At 42.1% G+C, this 23751-nt stretch overlaps 1 protein-coding gene across 3 annotated transcripts in view; it reads left to right on the top strand.

Annotated features, from left to right (window-relative positions):
* Window positions 1–23751, top strand: part of MRTFA (myocardin related transcription factor A) — a 251763-nt gene that overhangs the window by 27636 nt on the left and 200376 nt on the right. For all 3 annotated transcript variants that reach the window (XM_068240222.1, XM_068240224.1, XM_068240221.1), the window contains exons 2-3: window positions 13202–13257; window positions 13369–13444. In XM_068240222.1, coding sequence (XP_068096323.1) covers window positions 13202–13257; window positions 13369–13444 — 132 coding nt within the window. The remainder of the gene's footprint in view (window positions 1–13201; window positions 13258–13368; window positions 13445–23751) is intronic.

Here is a 23751-nt window from a genome sequence, read left to right as displayed (position 1 = left end):
AACCTGGTACACACTTTCAATTATTTATGCAGGAGAACAGAGGCGTCAAAAGGATAAAAGGAAGCTAAATGAGCTTAAAAACCAAATTCTTGGTAAATAGAGGAGGTAGTGGTGGACTTACCTCCTCCAAGTAGACACACAACGACTGTAGTAAAGACGGTCAATATATTTTATTTATTAGCTCCAAACAACGGAACAATAGCATACATGGTCAGTAGTAGAGCGAGACACCTCTGTGAACAGAGGTGCCTGGCTCTTCTACTGACCACATATGCTATTGCTCCGTTGTTATTGCCTGATGAAGCAGGTTCAAACCTGTGAAACGCGTTGCATATTTGGAGTTCATAAATAAAATATATTGACTGTCTTTACTACAGTCGTTGTGTGTCTACTTGGAGGAGGTAAGTCCACCACTACCTCCTTTATTTACCAAGAACTTGGTTTTTAAGCTCATTTAGCTTCCTTTTGGCGCCTCTGTTCTCCTGCATAATATTGAGTCCACCCTGGGTGGAGGGTTGAACCCCCTTTTTCTCGTCTACTGAGAGCGACTTTTTATTCCTGAGTGGGGTCAGGAAAATCTCCTCACCTGCCTTTACAGTGGTTGCCTAATGGTAACCCTGGTTTGTGAGTATTAATATTTACTCTATCTAGTAACCATTTACCAGTACACATTACACTATTAGGGCTCTTGGTGTTCCTTGTTTTTACACTTTCAATTATGATTGGTCAATCACTGACCTATTTTACCACATCCATATAGTATGCGAGTCAACAGATATTGAATATTGTGAGCAGATCGTGTAGGTAAAGCCTCATACTACATAGAGGTAGTAAAATTGGTCAGTGATTGGCCAATCATAATTGAAAGTGTGTGTATTAGGCTTTAGGAAAGCATACTGAGAGCATGTATATGTATGTATATATATATATATATATATATATATATATATATATATATATATATATATATATATATATATATATATATATAATATTTTTTAGGAGACAATTGTTAGAATTAAAACCTGGTACACACATTGAATTTTGATTGGCAGATTTTACCTCATCCATATAGTATGAGTGCTAACAGATTGTGAATACTATGAACAGATTGTATAGGCAAGCTCATACTACATGGGAGTACTACAAGGTCTTTACACGTAAACACAAACCGATTGGTACTCACCATTGTAGAAGCTGTGGAAACATGGAAGCCAGAAGAGGGTTGGAAGCCGTGCCAGGGGTCAGAGGATTTTCGGCAGCCATGCCAGGGGTTAGAGGGTGTTCGGCAGCAATGCCAGAGGTCCGGATGTGGTAGTTAGCCATTCCAGAGGTCAGATTCCAGAGGTTGGTTGTCAGGCATGGCAGGGTTCAGAAGCCGGTAGGTCTTTAAAATGAAAAAGAAAAAAAAAATGTACAGTGGAAAAAAAGAGGGGTAAGACTAATAATCAAGGACTGTGTAATATGCCCCAAAACAATGTTTGAGGCAAAGTCCTGGTTTGGAGGCACATGTTGGGCAGTGGTACCGTGTGCCTTTTTGTATTCCGTTTTTCTGGTACACTTTGCAACGTTTTTGTGGATACTTATTTTATGCTATTTCAAGGAGTGGCTCAGGGAAATGTTTGTCTCGGATTCCAATTATATCCTATCCTATAATCACGTGACGCCCCACATGATTTCCTAGTAAGGGCGACAACACACACGTGCCCTTACTAGGAAACCACGTGGGGCGTGCGTGTATGGACAGCGGAGTGCGCCCGGTGCAGCAGAGGGACAAGTGCAGGCCATAGTAATGCATACCTTGCACGGAGCACCTGGGGACATATTTCATTAGAGGGGACAGCTTCGGGGTCTCAACGCATTTGTCAATTGTTGCGAAATTGCACGCTCCCCTGCACACCTGATCAGGCGAGTTAGCTCAACATCTTGCAGCATGCGCGATTGACAATGCATCCAATTTTCATCCCAAAATTGGTTGCATTGTCGGTCGGGCATGCACTTGGCTGCACCAATTTTCATCCAATTTGATTATAATACTCGAATCAGATGGTCGATCGGCCGCCAAGTCGCCTGATGTATTGCCACCTTTATAGCCATTAATTTATTTAAATGAATGACTATACGCAATCGGCACAGTGATTAGGTTTGGGAATGTCCGTTCCCATTCCCTAATCACCGGGCAAACAGGCAGCGTAGCGTGTGCAGCAGCCATTCAAGCAGGGATACCTATATCTACACTCCTAAGGCTTAGATGAAGAAGATGATGATGATGATGATGATGTCTTTAGTTGCATAACTAGTATTTTAAAACCAACCTTTAGGGAGGGGGGTGTTAGATACACACCTTAGCAGTTAAAATCTTCTGCATGGTCCAGAGACATTCCAGATCTGCGTAGATCCCACCGTTCCAGTGCAGGGTACCTTTTCATCCTTTTTTTTTTTTTTTTTTTTTTTAACCCATTCGCGTTCCGTCGTTTTCACGTGAGAAATGCTCACCTCCCATTCATTAGCCTATAACTTTATCACTACTTATCACAATGAACTGATCTATATCTTGTTTTTTCCGCCACCAATTAGGCTTTCTTTGGGGGGGGGGGGGTACATTCTGCTAAGAGCCACTTTACTGTAAATGCATTTTAACAGGAAGAATAAGAAAAAAATGGAAAAATTCATTATTTCTCAGTTTTCAGCCATTATAGTTTTAAAATAATACATGCCTCCATAATTAAAAACTCGCGTATTGTATTTGCCCATATGTCCCGGTTATTACACCGTTAAAATTATGTCCCTATCACAATGTATGGCGACAATATTTTATTTGGAAATAAAGGTGCATTTTTCCATTTTGCATCTATCGCTATTTACAAGTTTAAAATAAAAAAAATATAGAAATATTTCATCTTTACATTGATATTTAAAAAGTTTAGACTCTTAGGTAAATATTTACATGTTTTTTTTTTTAATTGTAATGGTTTTTTTTTTTTTTATAGTAAACATTTTATTTGGGTAGTTTTGGGAGGGTGGGAGGTAAACAATAGATTTATAATGTAAATGTGTGTTAATTTTTATTTATTTTTTACTTTCAGTTGTAGTATTACTTTTTGGCCACAAGATGGAGGCCATGAGTTTGTTTACATGAAGTCACTCTAAGCGTAACACACGCTTAGAGTGACGCATCGGGGAGGGAACAGCCAGAAAAAGCACAGCTTCCGAGAGAAGCTGTCGCTTTTTCAGCGGGGGAGAGCAATCAGCGGGCCGGGAGTTTCTACGTCCAGGAACCAAAATAGGTTAAATTCTGTTTATTTAAATTTTTCAGATTAACAAAAAAAAAGAAAACATGAGCATAACAGTAACAGCCTGTCCTCCCACACACGCAGGTGAGGAGGCAGGGAAACCACAAGAAGGAATGCAGAAATAACTTTACATGTCACATGCGTTACAATAAGAATGTCGTCTTAAAGGACCAAAGTAGTACACGATTCAAATAAATAGCCCACTTTCTACATTACATTAGACCAGACAAAAATCAAGGAAAGTATACCTCTTTGGCTAGATAGGCATATGTTTTAAGTACGAGCTTTACCCTTTCCTAAAAAGAAAGATGGTTTATTATAACAAGGGTGCATTGACAAAGAAGTGTAGAACTAATCCCAAATAGTCAACCCCCTTCCCATTATGCAGTGTCTTTGTTGGAGGTCCAGGGTCCCCTTTTGGACCTTTTGGAATTTAGCTGGACACCCCCTTGCTATATAGGCAGCCTTGTACAAATGGAGGGAGTTATTTATCAATTTCTTCCAATATTGGCATGTTGGAGGGGCCGGTTGTTTACAGTGAAGTAGAATTGCTTTCCTGTAGTAGAACAGTAATAGGCCTATCAAGTGTCGTAGAGATCTAGAGGAGGCAAGTGTATGAACATTGCCAAGTAAACAGACCATAGGATCCGGTGAAATGTGTGTCTTTGTGACAGAGCTTACAAATGTACAAATCTCTCTCCAAGTGTCAGCAATCCAGGGACAATCCCAAAAGACATGAGAAAAGTTGGCTCTGTCAGAACTGCATCTCCAGCATGAGGTCGAGCCTTCCCTATTAAACTTGCTTAGTTTAAACGGGGTCAAGTAAGCCTGATGGATAATTTTAAATTGAATGAGTTTGTCTCGAGTTGAGATAAGGTATTCAAAGGGCTTAATCAAGGTTTCCTCCCAATCCTCGTCATCTAAGTTAGGTAGCATTGTGAGCCAGGGCTGCTTATAAACTGTAACATGAGGTTTAGTGATTAATACTATACTTTGATAAATTGCTGAAAGTGCATTCGTGAGATTTTCATTCCTAATTATGTCTTCCAGAGCAGTGGAGAGAAGTTTTACCGGCTCACGCCCAAATTGCGCCCCAAAGGCGTGTCTGAGTTGCAGATACCTGAATAGATAGGAATTTGGGAGAGAGAACGTAGCCTTAAGGGCATTAAAATCCACTAACTGTCTATTTGAGACTATATGTTCTATGCATGTTATTCCTTTCCTGATCCATATAACTGGATCTGGAATCTTGAAAAAGTGTGGAAAAGTAGGATTGTTCCAGAGTGGGACACTTGGAGAGAAAGAATTGTGTGATGGAGAGAACCAAGATTAGACCAGTCTCCAGGCACGCAAAACCACCTTCATGTTAATGGTTAATGAATACGGTGACCGCTCTCCTCTATATAGTATTTGAGCGAGTGCCTCATAGGATCCAAGAAGGGCAGCATCTAGAACTGTTGAAGCATTGGACTTGTCTTGCACAAGCCACCAGTGGGCCGTAACTAACTAGCTGGTTGGCGAGGAAGTATTTATAAAGGTCCAAGAAGGCAAGCCCCCCCTCCGTCCATGGCCTCTGGAGCTTTTTGAGGCTTACTTTGGGAGTTTTGTTATACCAAATGAAGCTAGATAAAAGCGAGTTTAGCTGTTTAAAAAAACATTTATGTACCCAGATTGGGCAGTTTTGAAGTAGATATAGATATTTGGGGAGAAGTTTTATTTTAAGGAGATTTATTCTACCAATTCGGGATAGAGGGAGAGCCTGCCAACCCAGAAGCCTCTTAGTATATTGCATTAAGGGAAGAATATTATCTGAGAAATAGTCTGCAGCGTTATTAGAAATTATTATCCCAAGATATTTGGTTTTGGACACAACCTCTAAGTCAGTTTGTACTGAGGGGGTATAATTCAGAAGAAGTAATTTGGACTTACTCCAGTTCACATTTAAATCAGTATATGGTGAAAACCGCCTGTACAGTTCCAGGACTTCTTTAAATGAATCTGTAGCATTCTCAAGATAAATTACCATATCATCGGCCCACAGGGACACCCTCTCATCAAGCCCAGCGTTCGAACCACCAAAACAGGGGCTCCACAAGGCTGTGTTCTGTCACCTCTACTGTTCTCCCTCTATACCAACAATTGCATCTCATCCGCTGACTCTGAAAGTCATCAAATTTGCAGACGACACCACTATCATCAGCCTAATTGGAAGCAACGGGGAGCATGAGTACCGCTGCGAAGTCGAGAGAATATGCAACTGGTGCAGAGACAACAACCTAGTTCTCAACGCAGCAGAGACTGTTGAACTAATCGCAGATTTCAGGAGAAACCCTCCCCCCTCCCACCTGTCCTCATTGGAGGAACAGAAGTCTCTAAGGTGACATCTGTTCGGTTCCTCGGCACGACTCTGACTAGCAACCTGAAATGGGGGCAAAACGCCACCAAAATTCAGAAGAAATCCCAGCAGAGGTTGTTCTTCCTGCACCAACTGAAGAGATTTGGCATGCCCAGGGAGCTGCTGACCAGCTTCTATACTGCCACCATAGAATCCATCCTCTGCTTCTCAGTCATTGTTTGGTATGCTGGCGTGACGGCCATCGACAAACACAAACTGCAGAGAGTCATATGTATGAAGACTGATTATGTGAAATCAAAGAAACCCTTTTTAACCATTTTGTCACTTCAAGTGTGTTAATAAAGTTTTCTAAAGTGTTTTTTTGTACTGCAAGACTGCATTCCAGTTCCTTTTTTTTTCTTGATGATCTAAAGTTCTTTTCTCTAAAGCAACTTAAATCTCTGTCAGCTCCACAGCATTTCGAGCAAAGCCCGCACACAGGCTGGTACTCACGCGCCCTGACAAGTTAACAGGGACCTGTTGCCACTTCTCTTTTGATCCATCCAGGCCAAACAACTTGCTGGAGAGACGGCCGTTTGAAGGATTACCCACACCGATCGCGTCCACCGAGAGCGAAGCTGGCAAGGGAAGTGGGGCGGAGGCTAGGGTGGATCAATGTGGCCGGGATTCCCGGCGGGATGGCGTCACTAGACACATGGCGCGTTTCGCCAATAGGCTTCTTCAGACGTGTACGCGTGCAGCTGGGCTTGAAGCCTTCTTATATCCAGCTAAAACTACGCACCCTGCACGCTCAACTCTGTGTATTGCTATGGTGGCTCAAAAAATGAGCAGACTCCATCTAGTGTCTATTTTTGAGATGACAGCCAGAAGATTTCTTAGAGAAAAACTTTTAAGTTCATATCACTATTTAGTCCATGTGGTTGCATGGAATTGCATTTATATATCCAAAAGGACTCTTTCCTCAAAAGCTGTTGGTCAAAGTCCCCCGTCTAGGGCTTATATTTAATTTATAAATTCCTTTAGCCATCTAGGATCAGAGTTATGAGCCATTTTGAAATGCATAGCAACTGGACTTTTTTCATAGCCGGCTTTATTATTAACATGCTCTTCTATTCTATCTCTCAAAGGTCTGTATGGTTTTCCTATATAAATCATATTACAGCTACACCTCAATTGATAGACTCCTTTATCCGTATTGCAATCTATGTAGTCATTAATCCTGTAAATTACAGAGCCATCATAGTTAGGGAAGGAATCACCTTTTTCCATATATGGGCACATAGGACAATCCCAACAATGAAACATCCCCTTTTGATTCCTTTTTACAACACCTGGTTTATTTTTAGGTTTAAAGGAGTCATCAGGGGAAAAGTAGCAGTCCTCTCCGGCCCACGTGGCGGTGATTGACAGCGCCGCTCGCACAGGCACAGTACAGAGCGACCTGGAGGTCGCTCTGACGTCATCGCCGGGGACCGGGACGGACCTGCGGCGAACGGTGTCGGGCAGAGCTGCGACGAGGGACGTCCTGGGAGCTTGGAGCTGGAGGAAGACCCCGGTAAGTACCACTTATTTTAGCCTTTTTTCCCCTGATGACTCCTTTAAACTCGCTACTCACGAGCTTGTCCGACAGGTTCCTACCCCTCCTTGCTGCCATATGAGGGTAATCGCCCACCAAATTTTTAATAATTGTGTCCCTACCTAGCAAATGCCAGTGTTTGCCAAGTACTTCCCTTATTTCATTGTAATGGCATCCGTAAGTGGTCACCACCCTGACCACCCCAGAATCTTTTTCTTTTCGGTTATCAACAGTCCTGTTGATTAATAGGTCAGCTCGTTGTTTTTTTAATAATGCCTTAAAATAGGCTTTGTCAATTATATACTTATGATAACCTCTGGCTATAAGCTTAGCCTTGAGGTCCTCCGCCTCTATTTTAAAATCTTCAATTTGGCTACAGTTGCGTCGCAACCGCATTAACTGGTCCATAGGTACAGCCCATTTTTGTGCCGGCAAGTGTGCACTTTTTGCTGACAGCAAGGTATTGCCGGCAGTCTCCTTACGATAAAAAGTTTTTCTATAAGAAATCTTCTGGCTGTCATCTCAAAAATAGACACTAGATGGAGGCTGCTCGTTTTTTGAGTCACCATAGCAATACACATAGAGTTGAGCATGCAGGGGGCGTAGTTTTCGCTGGATATAAGAAGGCTTCAAGCCCAGCTGCACGCGTACATGTCTGAAGAAGCCTTTTGGCGAAACACGCCACGTGTCTAGTGACATCATCCCGCCGGGAATCCCAGCCGCATCGATCCACCCTAGCCTCCGCCCCTCTTCCTTTGCCAGCTTCGCTCCCGGTGGACGCGATCGGTGTGGGTAATCTTTCAAACGGCCGTTTCTCCAGCAAGTTGTTTGGCCTTGATGGGTCAAAAGAGAAGTGGCGACAGGTCCCTGTTAACTTGTCAGGGTGCGTGAGTACCAGCCTGTGTGCGGACTTTGCTCGAAATGCTGTGGAGCTGACGGAGCTGACATACAGGGAGTGCAGATTTATTAGGCAAGTTGTATTTTTGAGGAATAATTTTATTATTGAACAACCACCATGTTCTCAATTAACCCAAAAAACTCATTAATATCAAAGCTAAATATTTTTGAAAGTAGTTTTTAGTTTGTTTTTAGTATTAGCTATTTTAGGGGGATATCTGTGTGTGCAGGTGACTATTACTGTGCATAATTATTAGGCAACTTAACAAAAAACAAAAATATACCCATTTCAATTATTTATTTTTACCAGTGAAACCAATCTAACATCTCAACATTCACAATTATACATTTCTGACATTCAAAAACAAAACAAAAACAAATCAGTGACCAATATGGCCACCTTTCTTTGCAAGGACACTCAAAAGCCTGCCATCCATGGATTCTGTCAGTGTTTTGATCTGTTCACCATCAACATTGCGTGCAGCAGCAACCACAGCCTCCCAGACACTGTTCAGAGAGGTGTACTGTTTTCCCTCCTTGTAAATCTCACATTTTATGATGGACCACAGGTTCTCAATGGGGTTCAGATCAGGTGAACAAGGAGGCCATGTCAGTAGTTTTTCTTCTTTTATACCCTTTCTTGCCAGCCACGCTGTGGAGTACTTGGACGCGTGTGATGGAGCATTGTCCTGCATGAAAATCATGTTTTTCTTGAAGGATGCAGACTTCTTCCTGTACCACTGCTTGAAGAAGGTGTCTTCCAGAAACTGGCAGTAGGACTAGGAGTTGAGCTTGACTCCATCCTCAACCCGAAAAGGCCCCACAAGCTCATCTTTGATGATACCAGCCCAAACCAGTACTCCACCTCCACCTTGCTGGCGTCTGAGTCAGACTGGAGCTCTCTGCCCTTTACCAATCCAGCCACGGGTCCATCCATCTGGCCCATGAAGACTCACTCTCATTTCCAGGGCTGTGGAGTCGGTCCAAAAATCCACCGATTCCGACTCCTCAGTTTAGGATTCCTCCGACTCCGACTCCTCGATTCCGACTCCTCTAATTTGCATATTACAATTTTGTTGATTAAAAGTATGTAACATGAAATTCGTCTCTTAACTGCCAACGCTTAGGAATTTTACAAGACAACTGAAGTGAGAAGGATATGTAGACTATTATATTTATTCCCTTTAGACTAAAACTAGTCCTTGGTAAGAGTACTTGTAAAAGGTACAAACCGAAACAAAGAACATCTATCAGGCCCTAGGCAATGTAAGTGTGGATACATGTAAGAATGATGTGCAGGTACTCTGCAGGGGAATGAGGAGATTCTTCCTCTATTACACATTCTTCATGCACAATCTGAACAAGGTTTATGGGTGACAGACAACACCTCTGTGTTCAATGTGCACAGCATTCTCAGTGGATTCCCTGCAGCTCTGTGGGGAGTGCATATGTAGAGTATAGTACTACTGTGTAACAAAGTAAACCTGAGACAGATGAAATTAAAGTTTTATACATACCTGGGGCTTCCTCCAGCCGCCTTCAGGATAATTAGTCCCTCGTTGTCCTCCTCCACCACCTGGATCTTCTGCTATGAGTCCAGGTACTTGAGCCAGTCGGGCGTAGTGCGCATGCACACACTCCGCCGCCAGGAGCATACTACACCTGTGCAGCACTATTGCGCAGGTGCAGAATGCTCCTGGCTGTGGGAGCGGCATGCGGCCGGACAGCGCTGACTGGCTGAATTACCAGGACTCATAGCAGAAAATCTGGGTGGTGGAGGACAGACTGATTAGCCTGAAGGGGGCTGGAGGAAGCCCCAGGTATGTATAAAACTTTACTTTTCATCCATCTCAGGTACCCTTTAATTTGTAGTCACCAAACCAAATTTTAACAACATATCAAATTATTTGATTTCATCAGCAAAGGGAGTGCATACAATTGCATAAATCAGCATCAGTGCAGAATTATTTCCATCTCATTGACCATCTCTATTAGTGACACAGCTACACATCAGGCTTTATTCTTACAGCATAGATGTTATTTAGTATATATAAGAGATTCCTGTGTACACATCATATATACAGTCACAATCAGATATGTATATCTGACCTTAAAAATACGGGGACTGCTTTATTGAAGCAGCACAAGTAACTAATTTTGATTGGTTTATTTCATTTAGACTAAGCACAGCTATTACTGTATATATACTGTATATATACATTATTTTTAATGACTATTATCTGAGAAATAGAACATTTTATCATATTTTCTATTTTAATTACAGTTACAAAGTCATTAGGAGTCGGAGTCGGTGCATTTTTTCCCGACTCCGACTCCAGGCACCCAAAATTGCCCGACTCCACGACTCCAACTCCGACTCCACAGCCCTGCTCATTTCATCAGTCCATTAAACCTTAGAAAAATCAATCTTGAGATATTTCTTGGCCCAGTCTTGACGTTTCAGCTTGTGTGTCTAGTTCAGTGGTGGTCGTCTTTCAGCCTTTCTTACCTTGGCCATGTCTCTGAGTATTGCACACCTTGTGCTTTTGGGCACTCCAGTGATGTTGCAGCTCTGAAATATGGCCAAACTGGTGGCAAGTGGCATCTTGGCAGCTGCACGCTTGACTTTTCTCAGTTCATGGGCAGTTATTTTGCGCCTTGTTTTTTCCACACGCTTCTTGCGACCCTGTTGACTATTTTGAATGAAACGCTTGATTGTTCGATGATCACGCTTCAGAAGCTTTGCAATTTTAAGAGTGCTGCATCCCTCTGCAAGATATCTCACTATTTTTGACTTTTCTGAGCCTGTCAAGACCTTCTTTTGACCCATTGTGCCAAAGGAAAGGAAGTTGCCTAATAATTATGCACACCTAATATAGGGTGTTGTCATTAGACCACACCCCTTCTAATTACAGAGATGCACATTACCTAATATGCTTAATTGGTAGTAGGCTTTCGAGCTTTTACAGCTTGGAGTAAGACAACATGCATAAAGAGAATGATGTGGTCAAAATACTCATTTGCCTAATAATTCTGCACTCCCTGTAGTATGTGAGTCAGTCCACTAAGTTCACCTATTGCTGGATGTCACATTTCATAACCTGCCCCGGTGGAAGCTTGGCACAAGATAGGGTTGTGTAGCTAGTTGCTACACGTAATGGGGATGTTCTCGTGAAGAGACATTTAGGTTAAGAGGCTTTTTTGAACGTTCATATGCAAAAAAAGGGTGGATTGAAGATATTGCCGTTGTGGGATGACGATCTACAGCAAACTGCATAGGATTTAAAGGGGCCTGAAGACATTAAATGCAATTTATACCGGTAACTTTAGATCTAAATAGGTGCACCTATGAGTCTTTTGAATAACCTGGCCGGCCTGATGTAGTGGTTGCTGTGGTAATGCGAGTTTTAATTTGGTTTTAAAAATCTGTGGTATTGTTGGTGTATTTAATAGGCAACTAATAAATTTGAAATACATTTGCATAATTCAGGCTCCCTATATTGTATTGTAAAAATGAAGCACTTTTTTTTATTACATTACTTTCACTGGAGTTACTCTTCAAGGGCCCGTTCTCACTTGAGCGGGAATCGCGCGATTCCCGCTCAAGGCAAACCGATAGCGGTTTTGTAAAAACCGCTACAGCATGTAACACATTGCAGTGTTCTCACTGCCGCGTATGCGGTTAGCGTTAACCGCAAACTTGTTACATGCAACGGTTTGCCGGCGATTCGTGTTTAGCGTTTGCGATTAGCATGCATAGCACGCTAATCGCGATTGCTCCGAAACCGCCGCAGTGTCCAGTGGTTTTTCTGCGTTAATCGCGGGAAAATCACTCCCGCAAAACGCCGGTGGTAATCGCCGGTGTTTGCAACTTTAGATGTGGCTAAAGGACAACTGAAGTGAGAGAGCTATGGAGGCTGCCATATTTATTTCCTTTTAAGAAATACCAGTTGCCTGGCTGTCCTGCTGATCCTCTGCTTCTAATAATTTTAACCGTAGACCCTGAACAAGCATGCAGCCGATCAGGTGTTTCTAACATTGTCAGATCGGGCAAAATTAGCTGCATGCTTGTTTCTGGCGTTATTCAGAAACTACTGAAGCCAAATAGATCAGCAGGGCTCAAAGGGAGCTAGTATTGTTTTAAAAGGAAATAAATATGGAAGCCTCCACATCCCTCTTTTTACAGTTGTCCTTTAACCTACCAATATGTTCCTAAAAGGGGAGCTCCCAAATGATAACCATGTGTCGAGAACTAGAATATAAATCTTTATAGATAAACTTCACATGACTGAAATTTGTAGCTGAAACATTAGAGCTACAAGGCTGGAGTGCAAACTATTTAAACACCAAATCTTGACATGTTATTTGACAAACCACAGCTCAGACTTTTTATTTTTACATAATGCTTGAGAGAGTTAGAATATGTATAGGACTTTTTTTTGCTACGTGTATCCCTGCTGTTACTTCTTGCTTCTTCTCAATTAAAGGAACTAAGTCAAATAACTAATGACAGTAATGTTCCGAGTTTCAGCATCAGAAACACTTCCTATATCCATATATTGCTGCATATTGGTATGTATTAAATGCTTAGTTTAGACTTATAAGGCATGCAGAATTTTTCCTACACACATGGGTATCCGTCTGTAGAGAGGGAGAGGAGGCGGCACTAGTTGCTACCTGGCAACCTCTGTGGGGGGCAGTGGTCAGAGCTTACCTGTGCCTCCAGATCACGAACAGTGTACAAATCCAAATTGGTAGAAAGGTAGAATCCGGGCACCAGTATACTGCAATCTCCACGTTTATTTCATCCCACATTCCTCTCTGAGGAAGCAAGCGTGTGGGCTTGTGAAACGGCTGTTAGACCAGCCCTATGCACATGTGTCTGCCTTTGTGTGGGATGAAATAAACGTGGAAATTGCAGTATACTGGTGCCCGGATTCTACCTTTCTACCAATTTGGATTTGTACACATAGGTATCCATAAATTTTAAACCAGGCCTTCTCTACCTGAAAAAAAGGTAAAATTGTTTTCTTTCATTTTTTTCCCTTTGTTTTAATGGTCAGTCTTTTTCTTTGCCAGCTTTGAAGGGACCGGCATCTTTCCACGAACAGAGACGAAATTTAGAGAGGGCACGGGTAAGGAACAACAGTTGGCAAAATGTGATTTTTGACTTGGATCATGTAAAAGCAGAACTGCATTGAACTTAGTCGATTTATTAAGTAACCATGCTCATTACTGTTTTTCAGACTGAGGACTATTTAAAGAGAAAGATTAGGTGTCGACCTGAACGCTCAGAGTTGGTGAGAATGCATATACTGGAAGGTAAACAAAATCCCATTGTTAAAGTGGGATGAAACTCCATATTAACTAAAAAAAAAAAATCCAATAAGAAATGATTTATTTAGCTTTACTGTCATGTCGTTTTTAGTGCTCACTATCAGATTTAGGAGAAATGTGATCCGAAAAAAGAAAAGAATATTTCCGCTTGTTTCCATTTGTACAGTTTTTCTGTGATGCCAAAAGTAACATCAGTTCTGCCTCTTTTTTTCCCAACCCAGCTCAGTGTTAATTTTCCCTTCCTACTTGCCACAGTTTAGTGTCCCACCCACAGCAAACCTAGACAACAGGCTTACATCACTGTGTAAACTCTTTGGGCGGAATTTGGGTTTCAGTTACATTCTGGTGTCCTTATTTTATCCGAAAAAGGTAACTTTTTATATTAATGATTGCTGTTAGGAATCATTAAGGACTAGCTGTCCTTATAAATGTGCATACAAGTGCACAATGACTGTTGCCCAAAGGGATTGGGACTTGGTCCCATGGGTGACAGTACGCAGCCAAGTACCGTACTCTACAGATGTATTGCTAGGCTGACATTGAGTAATGTGCCATGGTTGGAGGTGGAGGGTCAATGTCGCAGTGTACTCTGGATCTTTTATGGCATATCTAATCAGTGCTACACATGCTAGACCAGGGTTGGGCAAACTTTTCATGGCCTGGGCCGCATGCTGCAGGCCACATTCCTCAAATTTCTCCCCTCCTCTCTCGGACGGAAGCTGGGAACTTAACACACCAGCTCCAATTCCAGTGGAGCTGGTGTCATTGCTAAAGTGAGCTTCAAATCCTTTGCCGCTCGCTTGCAACTCGGAAAGGGGTAAAGGAGAGGGGAAGCAGAGGAATCCGTCCGCCTGTCGGCGGGCCAGAGAAGCAGCGACCCGCAGGCCATAGTTTGCCCAGCGCTGTGCTAAACTCTCAGCATAGATGGGTCTGACTGACCATCTGTTGAGCTTATGTTAGCATGTATATGTTCCTCATGTGGAATATGGTGAGATGGGGCAGTAGACTGTACAGCAAACAGTCCAGTAAAATGATACTGTCTTAACCAGGGTTGTGGAGTCGGTACAAAAATCTTCCGATTCCAACTCCGACTCCTCAGTTTATGAAACCTACGACTCCGGGTACCCAAAATGGCTCTGACTCCTTAGTCTAATACTTACCAGGGCTGTGGATTTTGTACACAAATCATCCGACTCCTCAGTTTATGAAGACTCCGACTCCGGGTACCCAAAATTGCTCCGACTCCTCGACTCCGACTCCCCAGCCCTGGTCTTAACAGCATTTGAACTACAGGGAGGTAATATTAGTATACTTTTTGCAACAAAAAACTAAAACAAAAACAAAGTTCAGCATTGCATATTTTTCTGGATAGCGGATACCATTTATTTGTGAAATCATATACATCCACTTCTGGACACATAAAGAAATAGCGTGCCTTAGACTATGTATGAATTGGTACATGTAACTGCAGCCTAGATATGTCAACCAGCCCTGGAGCTGAGAAACTCAACATCCACCCCCAGCCTGCTGATAAGACAGTGTGGCAGATCAGCACAGTAAAGATGCAAATTTTTTCAGCCAAAATGAACATTTATGATGGTCTCTGCTGAAAATTCAAGTGCATACAGGTCCACCTGGACATATTTTTCCTCCTCTTTAGCTATATGGAGGGACAGATCACTTTCCCCAACTGTTAATAATAACACTGGAACTTCAAAGGAAGTTTTCATATCAGATTCACCTGATTTCCAGCTTTCTCTTCTCCATAGAACAGAATACTTTGCTTAGCCTGAGCTAAATTGGGTAATTATCAATTTTCTTTTACTTGATCCACTATAAATCTACAAGAATATGACCATTTGTTCTAAAGATGGAGACTGGTAGGATTGATTGCTAGGGTGAATCTGTTCATTCTTTGTCAAATAATTTAACCACTTCTGGACCTTGATGGTTGAAATCTATGCCCTGTTTTGATCCTGTTATACCTGTCAGGGCATAGATTTCAATCATCCCGCTGCACGCTACCGCCAATCTCGTCACTCTCTCCCTGCCGCTGATCACTCGCCCTGCTGTTGGTATGACAGCAGAGCTGTATGAGTCGGTCAGGAGCCGATTTTATTGGCTCCTGACCCTGTCATCACTGTAAGCCAATCTAAAAAATTGTATTAACTTTTTATTCAGTCTTTACGCTAGAACACATGATTGCAGCCATTGTCTGTCTTTTTTTTTTTTTTTTTATCTAGACTGCCAGGAAAGTTCCTGCAGGGAATAAAATTCCTTGCAGACTCCAGATGGCAATCATATAAAATCCCTGGATCAACACAACTGGGAATTAACTCGCAATTCTAGCCATGGATGTCTTTCAACGCAAGAAAAGCATCTAAGCCCCCTTAAATGCATATCTAGAATTTGCCATAACTTCTCCTGGCAATAAATTCCACATTTTACTCACTCTTACTGTAAAGAACCCTTTCCTAAATAAATGGCTAAAACTTTTTTTTTCTCCATGTGCAGATCATGTACCCTAGTCCTTTGCAAAAGCCTATTGACAAAAAGCTCATCTGCCAAGCTTTTATATTACCCTCTGATGTATTTATACATTATATAAGAGAGAACAGAGGCGCCAAAAGGATAAAAGGGGTTTTAAAGGAGCTTAAAAGCCAAAACTTGGTAATTAGAGGAGGCAGTGGTGGACTTACCCCCTCCAAGCAGACACAACGCAACTGTACATTCAGTCTATTTATTAACGAACTCCAGATAAAACAAAGCAACGCGTTTCACGGGTCAGCGCCCGCTTCCTCAGGCAATAGAAAAAGGAGTTACAGCATCTAGCAAAACAAACGACACTCAGCGCCTCTGCCCTGTTCTTGTATATGTCTGTCTATCTTTTGTTGAATTGTGATGCTGTTTGCCACACTTATTTCTGAAAAGAAGTTGGCTTATAGTCAGCGGAATGTTCCCAACACAAGCTCCATGAATCAGAAAGAATGAGAGGAACAGGAAGTAAAATCTTACTTGGCGGCCGCATGTCCATCCCAAAACTTGCTGATCCTGGGCGACAGCCGAGTGTGTCATAAAACCACTTCTGATCAAACTGTTAATAAAGTTACAAACAAGAGTCACGGCACAGAAAAAGGAAAAAGATCAGAGAGAAAAAGCTTACATGTATAGTGCCTGGCATCATCCAAGCAAAGTCAGTGGACCCCATGCAGTTTGTCGATTTAAAAACAAAGCAACTTTTTTATTTTTTTATTATTTTTTTTTCAAACCTAAATTGCAGGTAATTAATATTATTGCTGATGCAATGTAAACCAATCATCCTTGTTGTAAAATAAAATAAAACTGCATTGGAATTATTTTAAAAAAGATATTATTAGAGCAGGGTATATCCCAAAAAATGTTATCTGAGAGAGGGGTCACTTTTTAGGCATTCACCAATGGATGAAATATTTTAACCTGCTCATTGCTGTCCTAACCTGGGAACCATAAACACCAGCATCCATTATGTCATTTAATAAAAATATATGGCTATTATCAATGTATATATGTATTTCTGTTCAACAATAAAGGTATACATTTCTGTCAGGACTTACAAATGGGAGATATAGGTTACCCGTTTATGGTATGCGCTGTTTATACTGTGTCCGATATTCTAAGACCGACTCATATGTGATCTATCTATCCATTCCTGGCTTATTTCCTGTGTCGCGTTCTTATGATGATTGTGTCAAAACATAGGGTCTGAAAGATAATAGAGCCTCTGCCTTCTAAGTACTGTGTAATCTTTTGTGTCCCATTATCATGTCCTGGGGAAATAATATATTATTTTAAGGGTAAATGTTCCTAGGAAATATGAACAGAAACAGATAGATATATGTCTAGTCATTCATCTGACAACATGCATAAACTGATAAGTGTAACATTGGCACCCATGCTAGACCGACACTGTCCTGCAAACCACAACCACATAATTTAAAACTTCACAGCATACAACAGAACAGACAAAACACAGTGGCCACAAGAACCATTGTAATACACCCACACAATCATAAAACATACAGATAATGCAATAGTCAGTACATTAAAATCATAGTACATATATGCTTTCTCATATCCTTTACAGGGATATGGGAATTACATACCAAAGCCTAGTAGGCCCAAAATAAAATTTTGGACATACTGAAAATATATAATTTTAAATGGGAAAGCAGATCTGATACCCAATATCAATATAAAGGTTGACATGTGTAATTAACACATTTCATGAAATAAAACATTTACCTTTACTTCCTAATATACATACAGAACAATCTTTGTAAAATGGCAAACAATAAAACATATACTTACAAATATACTTCCTTATCCTGTAAAAGAAAAGGATGCTCAGAAAACAAAACTTACTTAGTGTATATATATTTTATCTGCACATAGCATTAAGGCCTCAATTCACGGAGCATTATCAAACGTTTATCAAACACTTTGTCAAACGTTTGATAATTTACCTCATGGGTAAAATCTCATTTTGTTATATATATATTTGTTGAACGTTTTATCGGTAAAACATTCGATAAATATATAACACCTTAGTGAATTTAAAATGAGATTTTACCCATGAGGTAAATTATCAAACGTTTGATAAAGTGTTTGATAAACGTTTGATAATGCTCCGTGAATTGAGGCCTATGAGTGGAATTCTACTCAAAATCTCAGTCCTAATTGAAAGCATTTAAACCAAAGAAACAAAAAATACCTTAATAAGGGGCAAATGACATCGTACGCAACTGGTGAACAGTTTGTCTAAAAATAGACACAAGCAGAGAGAAAACCTGTTCTAAGCTAAGAAGTGACAACTGGTCAACAGCCATATGAAGTGAAAAAAAACTGTAAATGTTAACCTCTAGAGAACAACAAAACATACCAGCTTGTCAAGTATATACTATGTTCAATGCTTTCCAACATAGGTGAAATCTAAGTAGAATCTCAGTTCAAATAAAGAGAAAAAAAACGTTGCTTACAGACATAAACCTCTATTGCAGATAAACCTGTCAATTTTCACATACTCAATACAACAGGCAGGTGAGAGGACACATGCAATCAATGCAATTGTAAAAGAAAACACATATATGCACAGTCACACATTACAAAGTGATAATAGTGGAAAGAAAAAGCATTAGTAATTAAGAAGCAAGAAAAAGATTTAACAAAATATCATATATGTACTTTAAAGCATTTTCTACATACCGTATTTTTCGCTGTATAAGACGCTCCAGAATATAAGACGCACCCAATTTTAGAGGAGGGAAATCCAGAAAAAAAGAGATTCTGAACCAAATACTGTAGTAAAATATTTTATATCAACTGTATAAGGATAACAGCAGTTAAGAAACATTAAGAACAACTTTATGTCAACCATGTAACATATTAAGAACTATCTTCACTCTCATTAGCAGTCAGCAAAGTCAGTAAACAGTAACCAAAACAAATAAGGCTGTAATGTGCTGCCATTTTTATTCGAATCCCAAGAATTCCTCTTCTTCACTATCTTCACTATCAGAATTGAGGAAGGACAGATCTATACAGTCACTGTCATCACTTTCTTCCCCACTGGTTTCAAATAAGACATAGTCTTCGGTTCCATCTAAAGCATTACTAATACTACACTTCTTGAATGATCTTACAAAAATGTCCTCCTTCGCGGAGTCCCATGACCTTTTAACCCATTCACACACTTGTGTGATAGTGGGCCTCTTCATGCGTCCAGTAGGCGTCAGATCATGGTTCCCAGCAGCCATCCATTTACTCCACTCCTCTCGCATGGAAACATCCAGTTGTTGCAGCTGGCTGGTAAGACCACCAGGAATTACGGCTATGTGGGTCTTTACGTCCTTAAAGTTCTTTTTAGTATTTTCTGTGATATGTGCTCTGAACTGGTCAAGCACCAGCAAGGAAGGTTTCTTCAGAAGCCCGCCAGGACGTTTGGACCACACTTTGTCAATCCACAGCCTCATTCCATTTTCGTCCATCCACCCTTTGTCATGAACGTGCACGATGACTCCCCGTGGAATTGTTTGTTTTGGATATGTTTTTCTTTTGAAGATCAACATCGGTGGCAGTTTGGTACCATCTGCACAGCAGGACAGTAGACCGTGTAATGGGTTTTCTCATGCCCTGAGGTTTTTATGTTTATAGTTTTGGCTCCTTTGTGATCTACAGTCCTGTTTGATGGCACATCAAACGTTAGTGGGACTTCATCCATGTTCCCAATCTGGCTCATTTCAAAGTTATTCTTCTTTCTCGCATCAATAACAAACTTTTAAAATGACTGAATCTTTGATTCGTATTTCTTTTGGCATTTTTTGGGCAATTCTTGTTTTGGTGCGCATAGAAAGGCCAGATCTCTTCATGAATCTATAGCACCATGATGGTGATCCAGTGAAATCCTGAATGCCTTTCTCCACAGCAATGCGTTTTGCTTCATAAATTATCATTTTTGTTGATACAGAAAGGCCATTTTGCCGGTGACGTGTGATCCACTCCTTCAAATCCACCTCTAACTCTGGCCACTTTGCAGTTGGTCCAGGTAAAGTGTGTTTGGTTTTATCCAACTTTTGGAGCTGGTCCTCCTGTTTCCTACACTCTCTTATCATTTTCTCAGTTGGAGGTGGCCCAAAGTGTCTCTCCGCTGCTCTGTTTCCATGCTCCTTAGCGTACTTGATGACTTCAAGTTTGAAAGCAACTTTATATGCCAGTCTCTTCTGCTTTGACATCTTGAGAAGGTGGTACTGGTATCTTTCTGCAAGAAAATCCAGAAATGAAAGAACTGTCAGTAATACCAATATTTTCTTCCCCCCCCCCCCCCTTATTTCATCTCATCTGGTGTTCTCTTACCCCCCATATTTCATCTGATGCTCTCTTACCCCCCTTATTTCATCTGGTGCTTTGTTATCCAGCCATATTTCATCTGGCGCCCTCTTACTCCCTCATATTTCATCTGGTGCTCTCTTATACAGCCATATTTCATCTGGTGCTCTTACCCCTCCTATTTCATCTGGCGCTCTCTTATCCAGCCATATTTCATCTGGTGCTCTCTTACCCCTCATATTTCATCTGGCGCTCTCTTATCCAGCCATATTTCATCTGGTGCTCTCTTACTCCTCATATTTCATCTGGTGCCCTCTTACCCCTCATATTTCATCTGGTGCCCTCTTACCCCTCATTTGATCTGGTGCTCTGAAAGTTGGTCAGAACATTCAGCCTACGGTATTGGTAAATACCATATCAGATATACTAGTACCGTATCATGTGTGGAGATTCTACAGTACGGTACATATGGTAGTTTCAGTCACAAGGTACGGTACCTGCTGTCCTGACTGAACTGGTCTACATGCAAAATTGTGTAACCGGCTGTAATGGAGAGGGGCAAACACTCTTGCAGCATGGAGCATGGGAGCCTGTATTTATAGTCAGTTTGAATTATGGTAATGAAGCTGGTTTGAGAAGAATGCTGCTTGAGAAAATGTTGTGGAATAGTCTGTAGCTTTGGTTCACAGACTCTTAAGGTAGCCATACCATGTTGACTGATCAACAGATTTCCATCTGACATCAGTTGATCCAGTCGATTGGTCCAGACAGAAAATGTTGCTTGATCGCCAGCAGGTTGGGAACGTATCACTAGCGTTCAATTCAGGGATAACCTATGCAGCATAGCGGCAGCAATACTATCACCTGTCCGGCTGGCGCAGGTCCCTGGGTCTGTGCTGTCACTTCTTCCGGCTGCCCTTCTTCTCTATGTAGTCTTCACTTCCTGTCCTGTCCTGTGACAAGCCGAAGTTCAAACAGTACAGCACCCTCGACTGTTTGAACTTCTGCTTGCCACAGGACAGGAAGTGAAGAGGACATGGAGGACACCGGAAGAAGTGACCGCACCGAACACAGGAACCAGCGCTGGTGGACAGGTGATATTATTGCTGCTGGCCATGGGAGCTCAAATGGGGGGAAGCCTAGGGGCAGCGAGGCAGGCGGTCGGCCCAACAGGTTTTGAATCGATTTCATGCTGAAATCGATTCAAAACCTGTGTGCAGTGTGTGGGCAGCCAATAGATCCCTCTATGATAAAATCTGATCAGAGAGGGATGTACGGTATCTGTTGGTCGATCTTGTGGCTATCGACCAGTATGCATGGATACCTTAACACTGACCACAAAGGGGAACAGCTAATCATTACACTGACCACATGGGAGGCACAGGAACAGTCAATGGCTGTTCCTATGTCTCCCTATGTGGTCAGTGTAATGTAGTGTATCATACTGCATTAGCCTAGTCTTCCAAATACCGGTAATGTACGGAACATGCTGGCTTTAAGACCTGAACTCATAACTCCTTAAAACCGCTCTACTCTAAAAGATATGCAACAGCATAATAACCTTTAACCACTTCACAACTGAGGGGTTTTACCCCTGAAACACCAGTGCGATTTTTACCTTTCAGCACTGCTTTCATTCCTTTATTTCTGTAATATGATTGGTTATTGGGGACTGGGGTCCCCATAACCAATCATTGGACTGCAGAGCCGGGGTGCGATTGCGTGCTGCACGTTTGTTTATTTTACATTGTTATGAATGAAGACTGCTTCTGTTTGAAGCAGTCTTCATTCTATTCGCAATCGGCGGGTCTAATTGGATTTAGGAACGCTTGTTCCTAACGTCCAATTAGTCACCTGCTGTGCGGGCTGGCTGGAGTGTGCTCGTGAGTTCCCCGCCCACTCCCAGCCAGTAAACAAACAAGTGCACCTTTCTCCGTCCCTGGGGGTGAAGCGGTGCGCGGAGGGACGGAGAAATTTAGCACTGGGGGGGGGGGGGGGGAGGGGGGTAAAGTGGTTAAAGAAAAACATTTCTTTGTTACAGCTGATTAAATCCTAAATTAAATCTGCACTCCTACTTCCTGCTTTCATGAAAGCAGACATATTGTTAGCATCCTGTGCCTGTGCTTCAAATGAGCTTATCTGACTTTCATTAATGTGACAGAGGGGACAGAACAAATTTGTGATTTGACACGTGTGGTAGAATTAGACAGGCTAAACCCTCTAAATACCATACTGAGAGCATTGCTCTGTTTTCCTTATGTCCTGTGCAAGAGATCAGGTCCACTTAAGCTCTGAGGCCCTAGGTGTGATGCATTTTGTTTTACATTTACCGTTGTGGCAGCAGATCAGCCCGTCCAATTCAGCCACCTTACACGCTGCTGTCTGCGTCTCTCCAGTAGCAGCAGTGTGACGTAGGAGGGCGCATACAGTATCTTCTTCCCTGGATTCGGGGGGCGGAGCTTCAGCGCTGAGATTCTTTTGCCCATCAATCATGGGCATCCAATCAGGACGAAGTGGGGGCAGAGCGGAGCAGATGATTGGCGGACAGCGCGGCATGAATGAGACTGCTGGAGGGGCAGACAAAAAAATGGTGCGCAGCACGAGGGGGAGACCTGCATAGAGCGGTGGTCACAAGAGGAGGCGGCAGGTGGAGAGGACATGCGGGCAAGCTGAGCTGAACTTTCCCTGCCATTCGGAAGTTTGTGACATGCGGCAGATCAAGCACGGACCGGACGCTCCTGAATGATGCTGCCCGGAGGGGGAAATGAGTATAAACATAGTTCTCCGAGCGAGGGGATGCACTCATGAAGGGGCAGCATGCGGCAAGCTGAGCGGAACTGCCATTCCGAATTTTGTGACGTGGCAGATCATGCACGGACCAGACGCTCGCTGCCCGGAGGGGGAAGCGAGGAGATGCGCTCATGAAGGGGCAACATGCGGGCAAGCAGAGCAGACATGAAAGGGGGACAGCCCAAATAGTGGAGCGCAGAAAGTGAAGGCAAGAGACGAACAGTCACAGCCCGCAGCGCTCACTGCAGGAAGGAGACCCGGACACAGCCTGGCCAGGATCGGAGAGTGCAGCACATGGCATATTACAAAGTAAGGGGCAGTTTCCATGTGATAAATGGTGTCTTTGCCGTATAAGACGCACTAACTTTTTCCTCTCACTTTTGGGGAAGAAAAAGTGCGTCTTATACGACGGAAAATACGGTATATCTCCCAGAGACTCTTGGCATAAAAATATATCTATTTCCTAAATGGGGTGCTACCCCAGCACACCTCCTCAATTTTCTACATATGTCTCCCAGAGACGCCTAGGCATAAAAATATATATTTTTCGCAGGGTGCTAACTCTGCACACCTTCTCAAATTCTCTTCGCAGGGTGCTCCCACAGCACACCTCAAATTTAGGGTTCTTTACTAAAGACACA

This window comes from Hyperolius riggenbachi, chromosome 6 (genome assembly GCF_040937935.1).
Source record: "Hyperolius riggenbachi isolate aHypRig1 chromosome 6, aHypRig1.pri, whole genome shotgun sequence".
Taxonomy (NCBI): Eukaryota; Metazoa; Chordata; class Amphibia; order Anura; family Hyperoliidae; genus Hyperolius; species Hyperolius riggenbachi.
Note: the sequence above shows the minus strand (reverse complement) of the source record. Positions and strands in the feature narration are given on the sequence as shown.